This window comes from Miniopterus natalensis, chromosome 6 (assembly GCF_054644295.1).
Source record: "Miniopterus natalensis isolate mMinNat1 chromosome 6, mMinNat1.hap1, whole genome shotgun sequence".
NCBI lineage: Eukaryota > Metazoa > Chordata > Mammalia > Chiroptera > Miniopteridae > Miniopterus > Miniopterus natalensis.
In genome coordinates, this window is record NC_142086.1 from 10,248,000 (window position 1) to 10,267,443 (window position 19,444).

Below are 19,444 nucleotides of genomic sequence, written 5' to 3' on the forward strand. Positions count from 1 at the left end.
CTGGTAATTGAACTTGAAAGATAATTTATAGGAGTAATTTGAGGGCTGGATGAGTAATCTTCCCCCAGACAGTATTTGTATTTGATTTTGTCAGGCTCCTCAGTTCACTGCCTCCCCTAAAGTTCTATGTCACCCAAGAGAAACAAACCTGGTCTCAGTAATTTAACTTCTATGAATCTATTCTGAGAAATTACACTTATATAAAAAATATATTTTTAAAAATTCTCACAGAAGATATTCCCTCCATTGCTTTTCAGAGAGAGTGGAAGGGAGAGAGAGAGAGAGAGACAGAGAGAGAAACACCAATATGAGAGAGACTGAGCCTGCAACTGAGGCATGTGCCCTTGACTGGAATTGAACATGAGACCCATCAGACCACGGGTTGACCTTCTAGCCACTGAACTAAACTGGCGGCCAGAGCTAAAAAATAAATTTATACACAAAGATATTCAGAGCTATGTTACTTAGTATAGCAAAAAATTGTTAATAATCTATGTCCAATAAGAGGGGAATGGTTAGATAAACTATATGAAAAAGCACAAAGATATTAAAATAATGTCAATATAAGCTACACAACATCATGGTAAATTTTTTTTATAATTGAGTTTAAAAAGAGGTAAAAATTACATATATAATGTAAGGACAGGAAAAGGGCATCTCTTTTTTCTTGCTGTGGCCTTCCACAATTTATGAGAAGCACCTGGTAATTAAGCCCCAAGATTGATGTCCTCTCTGTTCAAACTGCGGGACAAGGTAAGCTACCCTCAAGGCTACATTCCTGCATCCCCCTTCTCCCTGCTGTTTGCACAGCTCAGGGATAATTCGCACCAAGCAGTCTCTAGTTAGTAGAAAGTTCCCTTCCTCCTCCCCTTCAAACTGGCCTTTTTTGAACTCCTCATAACTTTTGCTCAAAGCATGTTTTACAGGCCTGGGAAAAATACTGATAAGACCCCTCCCTAGGACATCTGCTGGACTGTCTCCTGGAAAGCAAACAAACTGTAACTTTTCAAGACAACCTCCCTGCGAACTGCTCAACTTCAAGACAAGCATCACCTCCTTGTTGCCTAGCAACAGCACCTGCCTAAAAGAGCAAGCTGCCCTTTGTTTCTGGTCCTTGTATTGATCAGCAATGCACGGGCCCTTTCCTCTCTTGGAAAGTAAAATAAATTTCCTCTCTGCATCTCTTCTCTTAGTTGTGAATTCTTTCACAGCCCGCATCACTGGCCAAACCCTAACATGCAATATAAGTACAAGGATGTTAACAAAAATCCAATCATAAAAAAGTCTAGAATGGCATTATCTAATAGAACTTTTGGTGACCATAAAAATGTTCCATATCTGCACTGCAATTTGGTAGCCATTATTTACACACAGCTTTTTAATACTTGACATGTGGCTAATGTGACTAAAGAATTACATTTTAAATTATATTCAATTTTAATTATTTTAAATTTAGCCGTATGTAATAGTTGCTACTATTTTGGCTACTGCAGGTCTAGAAAACATTGAAATATTAATAATAATTTTTAGGAAGTGGTTGAGACTTTTGGTGACTCCCCCCCCTTTTTTTTTAGTTTTCAAAGGGTTCCAAATGTTCCTTAATGTACAATTAACACATTTTAAAGTAGAAGGGCTTTAACCAAACTAGTCCCCCATAAATCATATGTAAAGTATTGTTGTAAAGTCTAGAAGAAGTTAAAAGGCCAAGTCTATACCAATTCTTTTTGACATATAGTTAAATATGCCACGTACCCAAGCTGCCACATTCATCATGACAGCTTTTAAAATTTAGGTAAAACTAATTTTTAAAGAGTAGCAAGTAAAAAAATTACAAGCTAATTACCTTCCCACATGCTGTCCTAGAATCACAACAAGCAATGGATATGTGTCTTTTGTCTAATATAAAATCAAATAGTCTGTCATCAGGTTTCTTTTTTTCTGAAATATCCACGGAAAGTTGATAAGAAATTGTTTTATAGTGCTTTGAATCTAATGGGAAAAGAAGCACATGAAAGTACATATATGTTTTAAATTTTCCAAAACTTCTATTCTAAAGTGAAATTGTAAACTCTATTGCAAATGCATTGATTTGTCAGGCATTTTTTAATGGAATAAAAATGAAGACCTTCACTAAATTAAAGTGAGGAACCTTCTTTGGTTAAAAAAGAAAAAGATACCATTCCTTTGTTAAAAGAAGAAAAGCGATCGGCTAAGTGCAATTTTCTGGACTTAGATTTAGTAGGAAACAGTTGACTATCAAGGAACTTTATACTAGAGATTTAGTTAAAAACAAAAACAAACACATATCGTCTCTCAATGTCTTCTCAATAGCACTGAGTGGTAGAGGAGGAGCCTGATGCTCAGAAAGATTAAGAAATTTACCCCAAAGCAGACAGTCTATGAGTAGGAAAGAAAAGATATAAATCCAGAACTTGTGGTTCTAAAATGAGTACTTCTTCAACTGTTCCAGCGCTATAATTAGACTGGCTGGCTGACTGCTGGGACCCGTGTGAAGAAAGAAATCTGATTTCTTTTTGACAGACTTTCTATACCTCAAAATGGAATGTGTGCTTAATAAAACAAGAGACAATGAACTCAAGAGCTCTTTGCAGTTATCTGTAAAGTGCTCAATAGATGTTGCTAATTCATTTCAATCACTAACAGTGAGATGAAGACTAAAAACTTCCAAAGCTGGACGACTTGAAACTGGATTTTCTGAGCTGTTCTGACTAATGCATCAACAAAAATGAAAACTTGAAGTAGTGTTTTTTAAATATGCCAGTGTTAGCTCTTGGTCAAACATGTGAGGTTTCTGATGTACACCTGATCTGTAACATGAGCACTGATGAACTCACCTTCTTCAGAGAAACTAGTATGTTCATTTCTTTTTATTGCCCAATGTCTGGCCATTTGTTGCTCCTGTTTTCTACAAAACAAAAATAAAAATGATGCATAAATCTGAAATGTTTCAAGCTTTAAAAAGTATATGACTAATTTTAACTGTTTAAATGTCATCCCCTGTGATTTTTACCTGTTATTACTTGTGAATCTAGTTATTTAATCAAAACACATGGATCTCCACTCTAGTGGACAAATTTCTCCAATATAGGAATTCTGAATCACCCTGAGATTCTGGGTTGGTAAATTTCTACCTTAAATCAGTGAGCTCATTGAGTTTCTGGGAGTTTCTGAATCTCATAACATCCACAGGAATTGCAATAGGTTTGTTTGGCCAATTTTATTTCTTCATTGGGAATTTATCTTCGCAATTATATACTTTGAAAAACAAGGTTCATTTTACGAAGAGCTCTCTAAGTGAACCTGAGTTTCTTTTCTTTTTAATCTCTTTATTTTATTTTTGCCATCACCATTTATCCCTCCCACACCCTTCTCCACCTCCAGCCCCCCCCCCCATCACCACACTGCTGTCCTAGTCCCTGAAGGTGAAGAACCACTTTGACAAATGCAGATTAAGCTTCAATATTAAAGGCTCAATGTCACCTCCCGAGGGCCTTTTCCTTTTCTTTGAGTCTGTCCATCTCAGTGCCGTAGGCTGCATGAGGGTAGATACTGATGAATTCTTCTTTAGAGCTTTGGATTTTTTGTTTTTCCTCATAGATGTAGTCAATCAGATTTTGGAAATTATTACAACAGGAAGCCTAAAAACGAAGATCATTTTCATCTTTTTAGTTCTGGATAAAGGTAACTACAGGGGGTAAAAACCAAACATGGCTAATGCGGTTGAATAACAATCTATAGTAACTTTTTTTATAACAAATTTATTGAGTTATAATTCATACACCATACAATTAGCTCATTTAAAGTGTGCAGTTCAATGGTGTTTAGTGTATACAGAGTTGTGTAATCATCACCACAATCAATTTTAGAACATGAAATCGTTACCCATTAACACTCCCTCCCTCTCCTCCCCTCCTCTCAGCCCTTGGCAACTACTGACCTATTTTGTCTCTGTACATTGCCTGTTCTGTACAATTCATATACATGGAATCATACAGTATGTGGTACTTTGTGATTGGCTTCTTTCACTGAGCATAATGTTTTCAAGATTCATCTAGGTTGTAGCACGTATTAGTACTTCAGTTCTTGTGACTGAATAATATTTTTATGAATACACCATATTTATTTGCCCATTTATCAGTGGAAGGGCATTGGATTGTTTTCACCTTTGGGCTGTTGTAAATCATGCTGCTGGGAACACTTGTGTACAAGTTTTTGTGTGGACAAATATTGTCAGTTTTCTTGGGTATGTACCTAGAAATGGAATTGCTGGATTATATGGCAATTGTACCTTTAACTTTTTCAGGAACTACCCGACTTTTTTCCAACATGGCTGTACCATCTTACATTCCCCTTCAACAGAGTATGAGAGTTCCAGTTTCTCCACCTCCTTGCCAACACTCGTTATTATCTGTCTTTTTTATTATAGCCATCCTAGTGGGTGTGGAATGGTATCCCATTGTGGTTAGGATTTGTGTTTCCCAGACTGCTAACACATAACTTTTAAGAATGGTAATGCAAGGGAAAGATGCAGGAGAAAATACTACATATTTAAAAGTGGTATTTAAAAACAACACTATTTCCTCAGTAAACCTGCTTTAGAATTTACCTGTTTTATTGGTTCAGAGTTATTGTCGTCAGAATAAACATCCAAATCAGAAAGAAATGCTCTTAGATCGCTCCCACAAAATTCACACTTGGGCAACATCTCCTCCTCTTGTTCCTTGAGAGAGGGAAAAAGTGAAGACCTGCCCACAAGAGCCTCTGAGAGCAGCAGGAGCCAGAGCTCTGGGGGAGGCCAGTGAGCGTTCACCAGGACAGTAGGGACAGGGAAGATGTACAGACATTGAGAACACCTGTCAGACCCCCTGAAGACCCCCAGAAATGGTTGGTGGGAAACCTCCAGGAGGCTGAGATCCTATACTAGAAGGAAGCAAGCCAGCAAAATATGTATATTCCAGAATGACACATCACTTCTGTTCATGGGTTGGTGAGGGTTGAGGACTCTGAAGTGGTGTTTGAGGGCCTCTGTCTGGTGCAGTTCACCTGAGCACAGCCGAACCCATCAGGAGCTGTGTGGGGTCCTGCGGATGCCTCCTTAGTGTAAGAAGAAAGTTGCAGAAATGACTGTTGAAACCAGAGCCCCTTGCTGGGGAGGGAGATACAGTGTGTAACCAGATGCGAGAGGCAGAAGATTACACATATCAGATCGTAGGTAAATGGTCTATGGAGTTTGAATACCATAAACCCTTTCAAGAAGTGTCAGGTAAAAAAGTCTTGACATTACTATGTAGGCCACCTTTACAATGATCACCTTCCTAAATTCGAGTCCTTTCTCAAGGGGAAGCCCAGGATGGGGCTCTGAATTCTCCTGTCTGAGCTTTGAAGGGAACTCAGGAGGGGGAGGAGGAGACTAGGGGAAGCAAGAGGGAGATCTGGAGTTAGAAGTTCAGGTGGCTCAGTGAGTGACTGATGCACCGTGAGTGGCCATGTTGGAGATCTGAGGTCATGACTGCAAGCAGGCCTCAGCACAGGCCTCCAGGAAAGGACCAAGATCATCACTTACAGTCACAAATGCAACCAGGGTATCTGTATTTGCCATACAAACCATTCTCTGGGACTGGCAAGATGACCATTGTGGGGCCAAAGTGCAGCTGAGGTGGCCAGTACAGTCAGGGGTTCATCACCCAATACCTTTAGCCATTGAAACTACACAAGAGTGTAGCTGAAAGCAGAGGACTTAGTGGGTGGGTGGGGTAATAGAGATAGCCTAGTAATAGAGATATGGTGGTGTAAAATCTAGGATGGCTCCCAGACGAGGGAGCAGGGCACAAGGAGGGCTTGACAAGGCCAGGCCATCTACAACTTGTTCCATACAAGGGTCTTGGTAGTGAGCTCCTCAGCCCACAATCCCTCTACCCCTTCACCTGGGGTGAAGTGAGGTGGAGATGCTTCAGAAGACCAGGAGTGGGGCTGAGACCTACACTGAAGAGGGAGCGACTGGAGGGGAAGTGGGCAAGCTGGCTGCATTGCTCCAGAACTAGACAGTGTTCAAGCCCATCTCAGAGGGCCTGGAAGGTCTGGCCAAGGAGCAGGAGGAGCCGGCCCTGCCCAGGTGCTAATGCAGGGAAGCTCCTGGAAGAAAGGCTCTTCCTTATGTTCAGGCCCATCTCTGGGGGTCAGAGGAAGAAAGCTCAAGAAGCTTCCCTGGATACCAGCCTTTGTGGTTCAGAAGAAGGAAGCTGTTATGATTGAATAAAGAATTTCAACCCAGAGAGTCAACAGGGTGACCAGAATGTTTAGAGACCTGGGCTTGGTTGATGTTAAATGACATGATATAGTCGATGTGCTGCACAAGGAGCAATGTGTCAGGATGTCCACGCAGTGTTCCCGCCAACTCCTGCACACCACCTGCGACAGGCTGACCTGCATGATTGGCCTTAGTGCACCCAGAAGAAGTAACCAGAGGGGCTGTGATGTGGGGCTATGTCTTCTCTCCAAGTGGCCGTCACACCAAGTTTGGAAATAATCATCCCCCAGGCAATCCCTCGCCACTCTGGAGAAGCAGGTGCTGGATCATCCTGTTGGAATGACTAAGGTGGCCTTTCCCTTGCCCATCAAGCACAGGCATTAATTGGTCAGTTAACAAGATCAAATATGGCAAACCTATGTTTCCAGGTGCTATGGTCACTGTTACATGTTGAATTATGCTCCCGTGAAAAGACACATTGAAGTCCTAACGCTTGGAAACTGTGAATGTGGCCTTATCTAGAAAAGGGGTATTTGTAGATGTCATCAGGTTTAGATGAGGTCATTAGGGTGGGCCCTAATCCAACACGACTGGTGTCCTTGGAGAAGAGAGATACTTGGACACAGGCAAGCAGAACGCCGGGACCGCAAAGGCCGAGAGGGAGAGATGCGTCTGCCAGCCAAGTATAAGGACTGACGCCCACAACCAGGAGCCAGGAAGAGGCAAGAAGTACTTCCCTCCTGGACGCTGGATGCTGACTCCCTGATTCTGGATTCCTGACCTTCAGAACTGGAAGACAATGTGTGTTTGTCATTTTAAGCCACCTTCTCTGTGGTCCTTTGTGACAGCAGCCCTAGGAAACTAATCTAGCCTCCTGTCCAAGGGCTGTTTCAAGTAATGGACTCTTTGCCTGTGTTTTTTAAAAGTATGTTCACTGTCTTTTGTGCAAATCATCATGTGGCTTTTCACATCACTTATTAAAGTAAAAAAATGAGAGTTAAAATCACCTTGAAGTCACTGCCTATAGGGGAAAGCTCCCCTTTGAATGCCAGGCAGGGTGGCGGGCCCACGCTGGGTAACGTTCTCAGAGAAGGCTCAAACAGTGTTATGAAGTCTTCCTCAAACTAAATTTTAGAGAGAAAGACAGAAAGAGAAAGTTGAAGATTGAATGATCAACTTTCACCATGAGGAGGGTTTACTAGTTGGGCTGATAAACATTTCTTACCTCCAGCTCACATAAAATACTTAGTTTTAGCTCTTCTGGATTAATTACCCATTTTTCTGAAGAAAGAAGGATAGATTTAGAAGGAAAGCATAAAGCCTTAGTGCAGCGTGTCCCATCCTCTCTAGTTGGAGATCCCAGCCCATCACGCACACGCAGACACGCACACACGCACACGCAGGCACGCTTTAAATGCGCTGAAGCCCTGCCTTTCACCACCTTCTTGTATACATTCTTAGGGGAGGGCTTTTCTAAAGGGCATGGGAACCATCCAAGTTAAGTTGGCTCCCTAATAGCAGTTTGCCTTTGCAGGCACAGGGATGACTCCAAACATCCATTCACCTCTTAACGTAGAAGCTGTATTTTCACGTTTAGGTTCCTTCTGTATAGAGGCTTTCTTCTTCCCTGTAAAAAGAGTATATGTTTGTCATTAATCCTGACAAAGTAGGAAAGAAGTTTAATGTATAAGAAAAAAATGGCCCTGGCTGGTTTGGCTCAGTGGTTAGAGAGTCAGTCCATGGACCAAAGGGTTTCGGGTTTGATTCCCAGTCAAGGGCATGTACCTGGGTTGCAGGCTCAATCCCCGGCTGGGTCAGGCTCTTTCAGGAGGCAGCGGATCGATGTGTCTCTCTCATCGATGTTTCTCTCCCTCTCTCTCTCCCCTCCACTCCCTTCCACTCTATCTAAAAGCAAAGGAAGCCCCAGCCGGGTGTGGCTCAGCGGTTGAGCATCGACCTAGGATCCAGGCTATCAGGGTTCAATTCCCGGTCAGGGCACATGCCCGGGTTGTGGGCTCCATCCCCAGTCGGGGGCGTGCAGGAGGCAGCTGATCAGTGACTCTCTCATCATTGATGTTTCTATCTCTCTCTCTCCCTCTCCCTTCTTCTCTCTGAAATCAATAAAGATATATTTTAAAAATAAATAAATAAATAAAAGCAGAGGAAAAATATCCTCGGGTGAGGGTAAAAAATAAAGAAAAGAAAGAAGATATGCCTCTTGGAAAAATAATTACCATTATTGTGTTTATAACTTTTTTTGGGCCTTTTTCTAAATAACATTTTATCAACAATAAGGAACAAAGAGAGGAAACCCACCACTCTAATGCCTCACATTTTAAAATGTTTCTGTCCCTTGCCAGCACTAGAACACTACATGGATGCATATTTTACTTGATTATAATCATGACTTGCAGATCCTGTTATTTTGTGCTTTTCTTAAGTACTATGTGTTTACTTTATGTCTGCTATTCTATGAAAGATTTTTCAGGTAGACTGGTGCTGGGGCGGGGGTAGGGGGTTCAAGTTCAACACTGTGAACCAAACCACCAGTCTTATTTCCTCCACAGACTCCAGGGCAGGACTGGAAATGGGGAAGGGAAGGCAGCTATCAACACACAGTGACTTTCAGTAAATCTAGAAGTTTAAGCACATGGGACTGGAATGATGAAAAACCAATCAGAACAATCTACAATCGCTCAGAGGCAAAGGGAGGGGGCTGGCCCGTCTCCCAGCAGAGCAGGGACAGCAAGAGCTGCTGCTGGGGAAAGAGACAGGCTCCAGAGGTGACACACTTTCTACGTGGAGTATTTGAAAACATTTTAAATATGTCTTAAGCATTTTGCCCAACAGAAATGCAAGCACTGGTACAGTATAAGTCCTCATTTAAGTCATCAACAGGTTCTGTGACTTTAAGTGAAATAACCTATAACAAAATTGATTTTACCATTGACTATTGGTATACAAGTAGTAAGTTCCCATGGTAACTCATCAACATTATATGAAATGACATTATTCAAGGACCTGCTGTATAAAAACATCAGTGCACAAAGATTTTCATTAAGGCATCACTTGCTATTGGGAAGAGCTTGAAGAACCAAATCAAACCAACCCTGAAATGCCCAGCACTCAGATTTATTACATAAGTCACAATAATTGTACATATGGGATCCCATGTAGTCATTCAGATAATTAGACACCCTTTCCTGACATGGAAAGATGTGCACAACACATTGCTCAGTAAAAAAATTAAAGAAGAAATAAAACTGCTGTTATTCACAGGAAATGTAATTGTCTAATAGGCTTTCAACTGACAAAGTATTAGAATTAATAAGAGGGTCAGAGATACAAGATTAACACATAGAAATCAACAGCTTTCCTATACAGTGACATAACCAATTAGAAAATATAATAGGAAAAAAGATTCTAATCGTTATGTCAATAAAAAGACTAAAAAGTACCTAGGAATAAACTAATAAGAGCTGCATATGAGTTGCCTATGGAAAGAAAAACTGGAAAAGAATCATTAAAAAATGGACAGGGACTGGCTGGGTGTGGCTCAGTGGTTGAGCATTGACCTAGGATCCAGGATATCAGGGTTCAGTTCCTGGTCAGGGCACATGCCTGGGCTACAGGCTCGATCCCCAGTTAGGGGCTTGTAGGAGGCAGCCAATCAATGACTCTCATCATTGATGTTTCTGTCTCTCTCTCTCTCTCCCTTCTTCTTTCTGAAATCAATAAAGATATATTTAGGAAAAAAAAAAAAAAGGACAGGTACACTAATCAAGCACTGCTAATCAAACAAGGAGGCCATTAGAGGTGGTGGCAGTGCTTTGGTGTCCTATGTAAGCAAACTGAAACCTAAGTCAGAGTCAATTCCTGTAAATGCCTCAGGGTTCAGAACAGCCGATCACAAACAGCCAACTAGGCTTCCCCAAACAGTGTGACCCTGAAGCTGCAGCCAATCAAGTCATTTCCCCGGTGTGCTCCGTGTGTTCTTTATAAAAACCTCTCCCATAGCTCTTGTTGGTGGAGGGTTGCTAAACACTTCTGGCCTGATGCTGCAGGATTCGAATGAATGTTTGCTCAAACACACACTTAAACATTTGAAAATGCCTCAGTTTATCTTTTAACACTGCCAACCCAGATCAAAGGATCAACTTGTCAAATTTCAATGAAAAATCCAATCAGAATTACATTGACTATAGAGATTAATTTGGCAATAATTAACATTTAAAAAAATATATTTGGTCCATTTTTACGCTAGGTTGTGTCACTCCTTTGTGCAAACCCTCCAGTGACTTCCCACTTCATTCCCACTGAAAATGACTTGGTCCTCATTGTCTCTTTGACTTGTCCCCTAAGGTTCTCCTCCTTAATTATCCCCCTGTAGCCACAGGGGATGCCTCCTTGATCTGGAACACTCTTCCGGCAGAGATGGTCGTGGCTCACAGTCTCACCTCCTTGAGGCCTTTGCTCAAATTTTTCAGCTTCTCAGTGAAGATTTCCCTAAGCACCCTGTGTAAGCTTGCATCCTTCCTGCCCAACATTTTCCATCCCTTTACCTGCTTCATTTCTCCTTAGCACTTACGTCACCTCATGTATTATATATTTACTTGTTTTGGTGTCACTTATCTCACCATTACCTCTACCTCCCACACTTTAATAGGAGATCATTGAGACAGGGGTTTTGCTTGTTTTGTTCACTGCTGTTTCCCTGGAATAGGGTTTGGTCTCTGATGGGTGCTCAAAAAGCCCCTGATGAGTAAGTGATACAACACAAAACAAATATAAAAAGGAAAGGTTATTCGTAAAGATTGCTTTTGAGGACTATATTGGGGTATGTTAAAAATTTAATTTTTACATTATATATTCCTTAATGGTTTGACATTTAAAAAACAGCACGCATCTGTTACTTCTATAATAAAAATAAAGATATACATCAAAATATAATGGCAGATTATTTCTTGCTTTGGACATAAATGCTACAATTTCTTAAAGACTAAGTGCCAAGTAGTTTACATATTCAACCTTGTTTTATTATTGCCGACATATGAGGAGGAAGCAACTTGCCCAACCATCACAATGTTAGTGTTGGGCTGGGATTCAAACCTGATCTACCAATGGCCTACACTGCTCTTTCCATCCCACCACTCAGCAAAAGCTAAGAAATCAAACTACTCACCAGGCTTCTTTCTGTTGGACAAATCTTGAAGCCAACTTTCTTCTGTTTGGACTGACATTTGGATTCTTGGATAGAAATCCCTATAGATCATCCTGAAATTTAGACAAAACATCATTTACGAGTATACCTATATAGTTGCCAGCCGTTCTTCTAAATACAGTACATTTAACAATCAAATAGCAAATGTACAAAGAAGATCCTGAATTCTATTTTCTTTGAAATATTTTCTCCCATTTTTATCTCTTCAGTAAAATCAGGCACAGTATATTTGCATCTTATCTGTTCTTTAGAAAGTACTCCTTTCCAAATTCTGGAGGCTCCCAATGCCATATGGTCTCCCCAGGGACGAACTTCCTACCACTCTGTGCATGTGTGCTGCTAGTGGTGGTGGCAGTGATGTTGTGTGTGTTTAAACATTTCCTTAGATTTAAATGAGAACATATTGCTTGTTTTAAATAACTTAAAAATAATCCAAACTCTTTTTAGAAGGCTGAAGTTAAATGCATTGTAATTTAACAACCTGCATTCTTTCTGCAAGTAGTTTAATCAGTTACCTGAGTTATCACTAACATGATAGAAAGGCAGGAATTTATTGACTTTTACTAGTTAAAATGACTGTTACTGGTAACAAGTACAAGATAACTATTGTTTTTCAAGTTCCTTTGCCTCTTTGGATTTCATTTTCTTGTAATAATTTGGGGTATCGTCAAAAATTATCAAACAAAATTTTTCCAAATAATTTAGTCAATTTCAGAACTGTCCCTTTTTTCATGTTTCTCAGTTCTCTTGTGTCTCCACCTTCCATTTTTGATGCTTTGCTCCTCGGTACATTGCATTAGTGGGGTGTTTTGTTTTCATTCTTAAATGACTGTGCCCTGTAATGGGTGAAGAACTCCTCTGCCAAAGCTACCTGTGCAAGTCCCTGGGGGGGCTCTGTCTGTCTAACCTCCTGGAGAAGCAAGGTATAGGGACCAAGAGTACAGGCACATTGAAGAACAATCCCTAGACAACACTTAAAGTTTAGATTCCCCTCCCCCCCAATGAAACAGTTAACAAAATCAATATGTTATTCATCTACGTCTCTGTTTTCCTTAAATCAGCACCAAAGATTGTTTCTGAAATTCTGTGTCAAGATGGCAGATGACCAAGGGTAACAACAAAATCCACATTTCCTGAGAACTTACTGTGTGGTAAGTACGTACATAGTATTTGCTTTCTCACATTATTTCATTTATCTTTGCAAAAAACAATCCAGGCAGGTATTAGCATCCCTTTCTACAGGCAAGGAAACTGAGGTTCTAAGGAGCCTCTCAGAAATTATGTGCAGCAGAGGCAGTTGGGGGCCCAGGCCTGTTTGGCTCCCAAATCTGTGCTCCTCTGCACTCACCTGCTCCTAAAGAGTAACAACATTGCTCGACCTGAAGAGATAGGGCCATTATAAAGGGAAGATGAGCCGATAGTGGTGGCATTTTTATGGCCTTTTAGGACAGATTTCCTTAAAAACACACCTCACCAAATTCACCAGAGAATGCTATGGAATATCAAAGAAGCATCTTCTTAGGAAGATTTATGAGAGGAAATGGAGATTTGATCTAGGAAAGAGCTTCCCATGTAGGAAACCAAGGTCAAGAGGGCTCCTGAGCACACAGGTCTGTCCTTCCTTCCTGAGATAACAAATACTTAAAAGCAAACAAAAAACAGCCCTGGGAAACAAGCAAGCTGTCATCAGTACACAAGTAATATTGAAGAAGTTCTTACAAGAAAGAAAATAAGTGGCCTCCGGTTGATGGAAAACCAGAGCAGGGGACACCAGGGCTCCAGACAAGAGAGGTAAGCTCTATATGGAATTCCCGAGGAGCTCCGAGCTCAGGCTCCACCAAATGCAGAGAGGGGGCTGGGGCCTGTCATTCAAGTTCAAGGAGTGAACTTGGAACAGCTGCCAGGCAGGCTCCTTCTCTCCCCTTATACAGAGCATTTGGCAGGAGTTGCTTCTATTTCCACAAGAAGCCCAAAGAACTGCTTTCTAAAAATTGTGAGCAGCCTGCCTGAGGGGTTTGGGGCCTGACAGACAAGCAGAGCACAGTTTGAGGTTACTTAGGACCTGCTCAGCAGGCTTGGGTGAGGGACAGGCACATTCTACCCAGAAAGAGCTCCAGCCACACAGTAAAGTGTCCTTACCCTAACTCTAGTGATAGTGGGGATGTCCATCTTGTCTGCTCCCTGCCGACACTTCGCAGGAAGCTGGCTCTGACATACGTCACCCACCTACACAGGACTCACAGTCAAACTCCCCTCTGCACGCCCTGTTGGAGAACAGAACTACTTAGGCCCTGGCAGGGCAGCTCATTTGGTTAGAGCATTGCCCTGCCAGGATCATGTGCCAGTATTGCCGGTTCAATCCCCGGTCAGGGCACGTTTGGGAATCAGCCCGTGAATGCATAAATAGGTGGAACAGCAAATCAGTGTTTCTCTCTCTTTTCCCATTCTTCCCTCTCTCTAAAAATCAATAAATAAAAATTTAAAACACACACACAAAAACAGACCTACTCAGCTGCAGGACTCCATTTTAGCTCCCTAACAGTCATTAATTTAAGAATACAAATGGATAACCAAGGATTACCAGGCACTTAAGGTCAATCAGTAGCATAGAAGAGGAAGGACCAAGATAAACAAACTGAACAACTAACTGATCCTGAAAGAAAGAAAAGCAAAACAAAGAACAAAGAGCAACTTGAGTGTATTGTAAGAGCATCTCAAAGACATTACCCCCCCAAACCCCCTCACGCGCTATTTGAACAGCAGCAGAGAACAAGAACTGGATCTTAGAAACTACAAATATGAATCCTGAAATAAATCCTGTACAAGGGCTGCACAGGAGCACGGAGACGCCTACAGCCTTGAAGGCATCCAAGAGGCCCAACAGCCATCCTTCCGGAGCCCTGAAGGAAAGAGCAGGGGCAGGGACGGGCGCAGATAAGCAGGTATCCAGCGGCTTGAGAGTCGCTGCTGAGCGCTGCTGGGTGCTAGAGTGCAGCGAAGCATGGGCGTCTTCAGAGCGCAGAGGGCAAGCGGCTTTAAGGCTATTGTTTTATGCCAGGTTATAGGATTATTAAAGAATGAAGCAAAATGAAGAAATTTCAGGACAGGCAAGGACTCAGAAATTGAACTTCTCATGGCATCTATATGAAATAATTCCCCGAGGAGTTTCTCAGCAGAAAGAAAGAATAAAAGAAAGAAAGCAATATGGGGATCAAGAAAGTGTGGCCATTGAGCCCAACTCAGAAACACTGCAACTGAACGTTGAAAGTTCATCTTTTAAGAGTCAAGTTTTATGAACATAGGATTTAATTTTCTTGTGCATAAATCCAGTCACATTATTGGGTCTTAGCATGAAATTATGAGTATTGTCTATTGGTTTTTAATTTTCAGAATCAATCTGTACCCAAAGCACTAAGAGTTCATTATAATTACAAAATATAATACAAATATAATAAAGTTTGGCAAAGCAATATGACTTTATATTAATATGCAAGTTTTAATATAGTTTGTTATACAATTTGTTGTTAGATGGGAAAGGGTAAGAGGAGCTGGAAGAAAGTAGAAGTGCATTAATATGTTAATTTTTCAAAGGTTAATAGTCACTAAAATTGACAAATCGAGTAGAGGTTTAAATATCTTAACGTCCTAAAGGTTAGAAAAACTAAAAATAAGCCCCGCTGGCATGGCTCATTGGTTGAGCATTGACCCATGAACCAGGAGCTCATGGTTCAATTCCTGGCACATGTTCGGGTTGCAGGCTCAATTCCCAGGAGGGGGCGTGCAGGAGGCAGCTCATCATTGATGTTTCTCTCTCTCTCTCTCCCTTCCTCTCTCTGAAATCAATAAAAACTTAAAAAAAAAAAAAACGAAAAACTAAAAATAATATAACTACCAAAAATGGAGTGGAGGGAAACAGTATAAGTTACATTTGTTATCTTTCATGGTGGGAAGTCATTAGTTATGTCAAAAACTGATAAATCAAGGAATGGAAATATGCTACTTAAAATTATACTGGAAGCAAAACAGTTAACAGTAGGTTAATTCTGATGAGTGGTAGGGGGTGGGTGAAGGGTATGAAGTTTTTAAATTTTATACCATTGTATACTCTAATATTTTAACCATGTACATATATTATCCTTTATTAAAATGTTGAAATAAGAGGATAAATAGCAACATGTAAGTGGAACAGTATTCCCTTATGCTTAATAATTTAAAAGTTGCTTGTGAAAGCAAAACTTTGGTGACTAGTAATTCAAGATTGTAGAGTCAGGTTTGCTGTGAGATTTGAGGGAAGATTCATAAAGATATTCCAAAAGGTATACTTCTCTGGTGTCTTCTTATCATAACATACTCGAAGGCTAATAGTGACAGCAGGAAGAAGAAAAAGAGAAGAAAAGGATCCTCATGGCCACTCTCCTCCACAGGTGTCCCTGCTCACGCCCGAATTTATAACATCTTTTTCTTTCTTTTTAAAAAATATATCTTTATCAATTTCAGAGAGAGGAAGGAAGAGATAAAAACATCAATAATGAGAGAGTCATTGATCGGCTGCCTCCTGCACGCCCCCAACTGGGGATGGAGCCTGCAGCCGGGCACGTGCCCTGACCGGGAATCGAACAGCGATCTCGTGGATCATAGCTCGATGCTCAACCGCCGAGCCACGCTGGCAGGGCTCACTTGAATTTAGTCAATAGAGATGTATGTCTTAAATGTTCATAGGACTTACACACGAATACAATTATTTCATTATATTAAGTGCATATGTCATCTCTACAGGTAGGTGACAAGTTGGAGATGGGCAGGGACCTTGTCTCTGTCTCCTTCAAATTGTCTAAGGGTATAGATTTTAAAAAAACAAAACCTTTCCAAAGTAATTAGTTGTAAATGTCTTGGATGATTTTACTCCACTTCCTGAAAATGTTTATCCAAAAAGTAAATATAATCAGCTTCGAAAATATGAAAACTGAAAACACTCTCTTACCTATCTAAGTTTGCTTCAGATGAGTCTTTCTTAAATGTCTGAAAAATCTTAGGAAAACCTGTTGAATGAAACATTAAAAATTTTAGCCATTCCCTCTCTAAATCAGTGGTTCTCAAAAAGACAATTCTGCCCTCCAGAAGGCATTTGGCAACATCTAAAGACATTTTTGATGGTCACAAAATGGGGTAGGGGCTAATGGCATAGCCAGGGCTTAAGGCCAGGGATGCTGCTAAATATCCTATAATGCAAAGGACAGCCCTGCCCTCTCCTCACTCCCCAGCAAAGAATTATCCTGACAACATGTTTCTAAGGAATTGACTGCAGTGGCTTCAGTGCAGGAAATTTAACACGAAGGTGAGTTGTTTTTTGCAGGACTGTTTTTAGTAGCATAGCACCCTTAAGGCACTACTCCTTTTCCAAGAGTGGCACGTGCTAGTGAGGGGGGACCACACGACACGATCATTGTGTGAATGCTTTGGGAAGTAGCACTTCCTACAGCTTTGCCGAAGTTCTCAGTTATCCTAAATTAGGAACCATCACACCCGGCCAGGATTTCAGTGCTTTTGATAGATGTGTGTGTGTGGTGCCTGTGTGTGTGTGATGCCTGTGTGTGCCTGTGTGTGTGTGTGTAGTGTGTGTGTGCCTGTGTGTGTGTGTGGTGCCTGTGTGTGGTGCCTGTGTGTGTGTGGTGTCTGTGTGTGTGTGGTGCCTGTGTGTGTGTGTGTGTGTAGTGCCTGTGTGTGGTGTCTATGTGTCTGTGTGTGTGTGTGGTGCCTGCGTGTGTGTGTGTCTGTGTGCTGGTGTGTGTGGTGTGTGTGTGTGCCTATGTGTGTGCCTGTGTGTGTGTGTGTGTGTGTGTGTGGTGCCTGTGTGTGGTGTCTATGTGTGTGTGTGTGTGTGGTGCCTGTGTGTGGTGTCTATGTGTCTGTGTGTGTGTCTGTGTGCCTGTGTGTGTGGTGTGTGTGCCTGTGTGTGTGTGCCTGTGTGCCTTTGTGTGTGTGTGTGTGTGTGTGTGTGTGGTGCCTGTGTGTGGTGTCTATGTGTCTGTGTGTGTGTGTGGTGCCTGCGTGTGTGTGTGTCTGTGTGCCGGTGTGTGTGGTGTGTGTGTGTGCCTATGTGTGTGCCTGTGTGTGTGTGCCTGTGTGGTGCGTGTGTGTGTGTGTGTGTGTGTGTGGTGCCTGTGTGTGGTGTCTATGTGTCTGTGTGTGTGTCTGTGCCGGTGTGTGTGGTGCGTGTGCCTGTGTGTGTGTGCCTGTGTGTGTGCCTTTGTGTGTGTGTGTGTGTGGTGCCTGTGTGTGGTGTCTATGTGTGTGTGTGTGTGGTGCCTGTGTGTGGTGTCTATGTGTCTGTGTGTGTGTCTGTGTGCCGGTGTGTGTGGTGCGTGTGCCTGTGTGTGTGTGCCTGTGTGTGTGCCTTTGTGTGTGTGTGTGTGTGGTGCCTGTGTGTGGTGTCTATGTGTCTGTGTGTGTGTCTGTGTGCCGGTGTGTGTGGTGTGTGTGCCTGTGTGTGTGTGCCTGTGTGTGCCTTTGTGTGTGTGTGTGCCTGTGTGTGTGCCTGTGTGTGCCTTTGTGTGTGTGTGTGTGTGCCTTTGTGTGTGTGTGTGTGTGCCTGTGTGTGGTGTCTATGTGTCTGTGTGTGTGTCTGTGTGCCGGTGTTTGTGGTGTGTGTGTGTGTGTGTGCCTGTGTGTGTGTGCCTGTGTGTGTGTGTGTGTGGTGCCTGTGTGTGGTGTCTATGTGTCTGTGTGTGTGTCTGTGTGCCGGTGTGTGTGGTGTGTGTGCCTGTGTGTGCGCTTCCTGTGCGCGCAGCCGGGAGTGAGGAACCAGGCTCCCGGGGCGGGGCTCTGGCGCCGGGCGGGGCGTGCAGCCGGTACTCGTCTGCGAGGAGGGGCCGGAGGACGCCGTGGCGCTCTGGGTGCTGGTGCTCCCGCTCTCGCTCTCGCTCGAGGCCTGGCTGGGCGTCACGGCGCTGAGCGCCGTGGGGCTGGGCGTCGTCGTCGTGGTCGTGGTCGAAGTTTCCGAGGGCGTGGCCGTGGAGCTCAGGCTGGGGCTCACGATGCTGGTGAAGCGGAGGCGGAGGGCGGGCGCGTCCTCGTAGCTGCCGTCGCCGAGGTCGTCGCCGAGGTCGATTACTTTCCAGAAGTCCTCGTCGCTGAGCATCGCGGCGCCCGCCGCCCTGGTCCCCGGCTCCTCCTCGGCCGCCGGCTGCTCCTCCTCCTCCTCCTCCACGCCCATCTCCATCTCCTCCTCCTCTTCCTCCTCCTCCTCCTCCTGGTCCTCCTCCCCCTGGTCCTCCTCCTCCGGCTTCCGGAAGCTGCGCCGCCACGACTGCAAGCCGGCCATGGCTGGCGGGCAAGGGTTCCGGCCTGTGGGCGCTGCCTTGCTGTGTGTCGGTCTCCCCGGCAACCGCCTGCGAGGGGCGGGGCAACTTGGGGGATTTAAAGCTGCAGAGCCCCGCGGGTGGGCTGGGATGGAGTGCTCCCCAGTGCACCGCAAGGGTCACAGGTTGGATTCCCAGTCAGGGCACATACCGGAGGAAACCGATGAATGTTTCTCTCACATCGATGTTTCTCCTCCCTTCCTCTCTCAAATCCATAAACATGTCCTCAGGTGAGGAATTAAAAATAAATAAAGCCCCAGAACCCCCTTAGCTGGGTGGAAGGGTGCAGAGAGAGAGAGATGGTGAGGCAAGGAGCTGCTAAGGGGAGCTGGGGCCACTGCAGGCTTCTTTAGCAGCTGCTCTCCATGGTCTCAGAGGCAGCCTGCAGCGAAAGGATCTCCCTTTCTTCTGTCAGCTCCTTTGGAGCAAGTCTATTTTATTTTTATTTTTTGAGTGGGGTAAGAGTAGTGGGGGATTCTAGCGACGGGGACCCTTAAGGCCACTTGTTATTGCAGATGCTGGAGTGTGTGTGTGTGTGTGTGTGTGTGTGTGTGTAGACAGATGCTTGTTGGAACTTAGGATAAAACTTTATAAAAA

The 19,444-nt window shown here is 43.2% G+C and overlaps 1 protein-coding gene across 1 annotated transcript in view; it reads right to left on the reverse strand.

The window, feature by feature from the left end:
• ERICH6 (glutamate rich 6) overlaps window positions 1–18,810 on the reverse strand; it is a 37,411-nt gene extending 18,601 nt beyond the window's left edge. Inside the window, exons 1-10 of the mRNA XM_087818513.1 lie at window positions 18,423–18,810; window positions 16,471–16,528; window positions 11,451–11,542; window positions 7,833–7,895; window positions 7,494–7,549; window positions 7,276–7,392; window positions 4,628–4,741; window positions 3,502–3,659; window positions 2,856–2,926; window positions 1,844–1,989 (exon numbers count right to left, since the gene is read on the reverse strand). Coding sequence (XP_087674639.1) covers window positions 1,844–1,989; window positions 2,856–2,926; window positions 3,502–3,659; window positions 4,628–4,741; window positions 7,276–7,392; window positions 7,494–7,549; window positions 7,833–7,895; window positions 11,451–11,542; window positions 16,471–16,528; window positions 18,423–18,810 — 1,263 coding nt within the window. The remainder of the gene's footprint in view (window positions 1–1,843; window positions 1,990–2,855; window positions 2,927–3,501; window positions 3,660–4,627; window positions 4,742–7,275; window positions 7,393–7,493; window positions 7,550–7,832; window positions 7,896–11,450; window positions 11,543–16,470; window positions 16,529–18,422) is intronic.
• Between the last annotated feature and the right edge of the window lie 634 nt (window positions 18,811–19,444).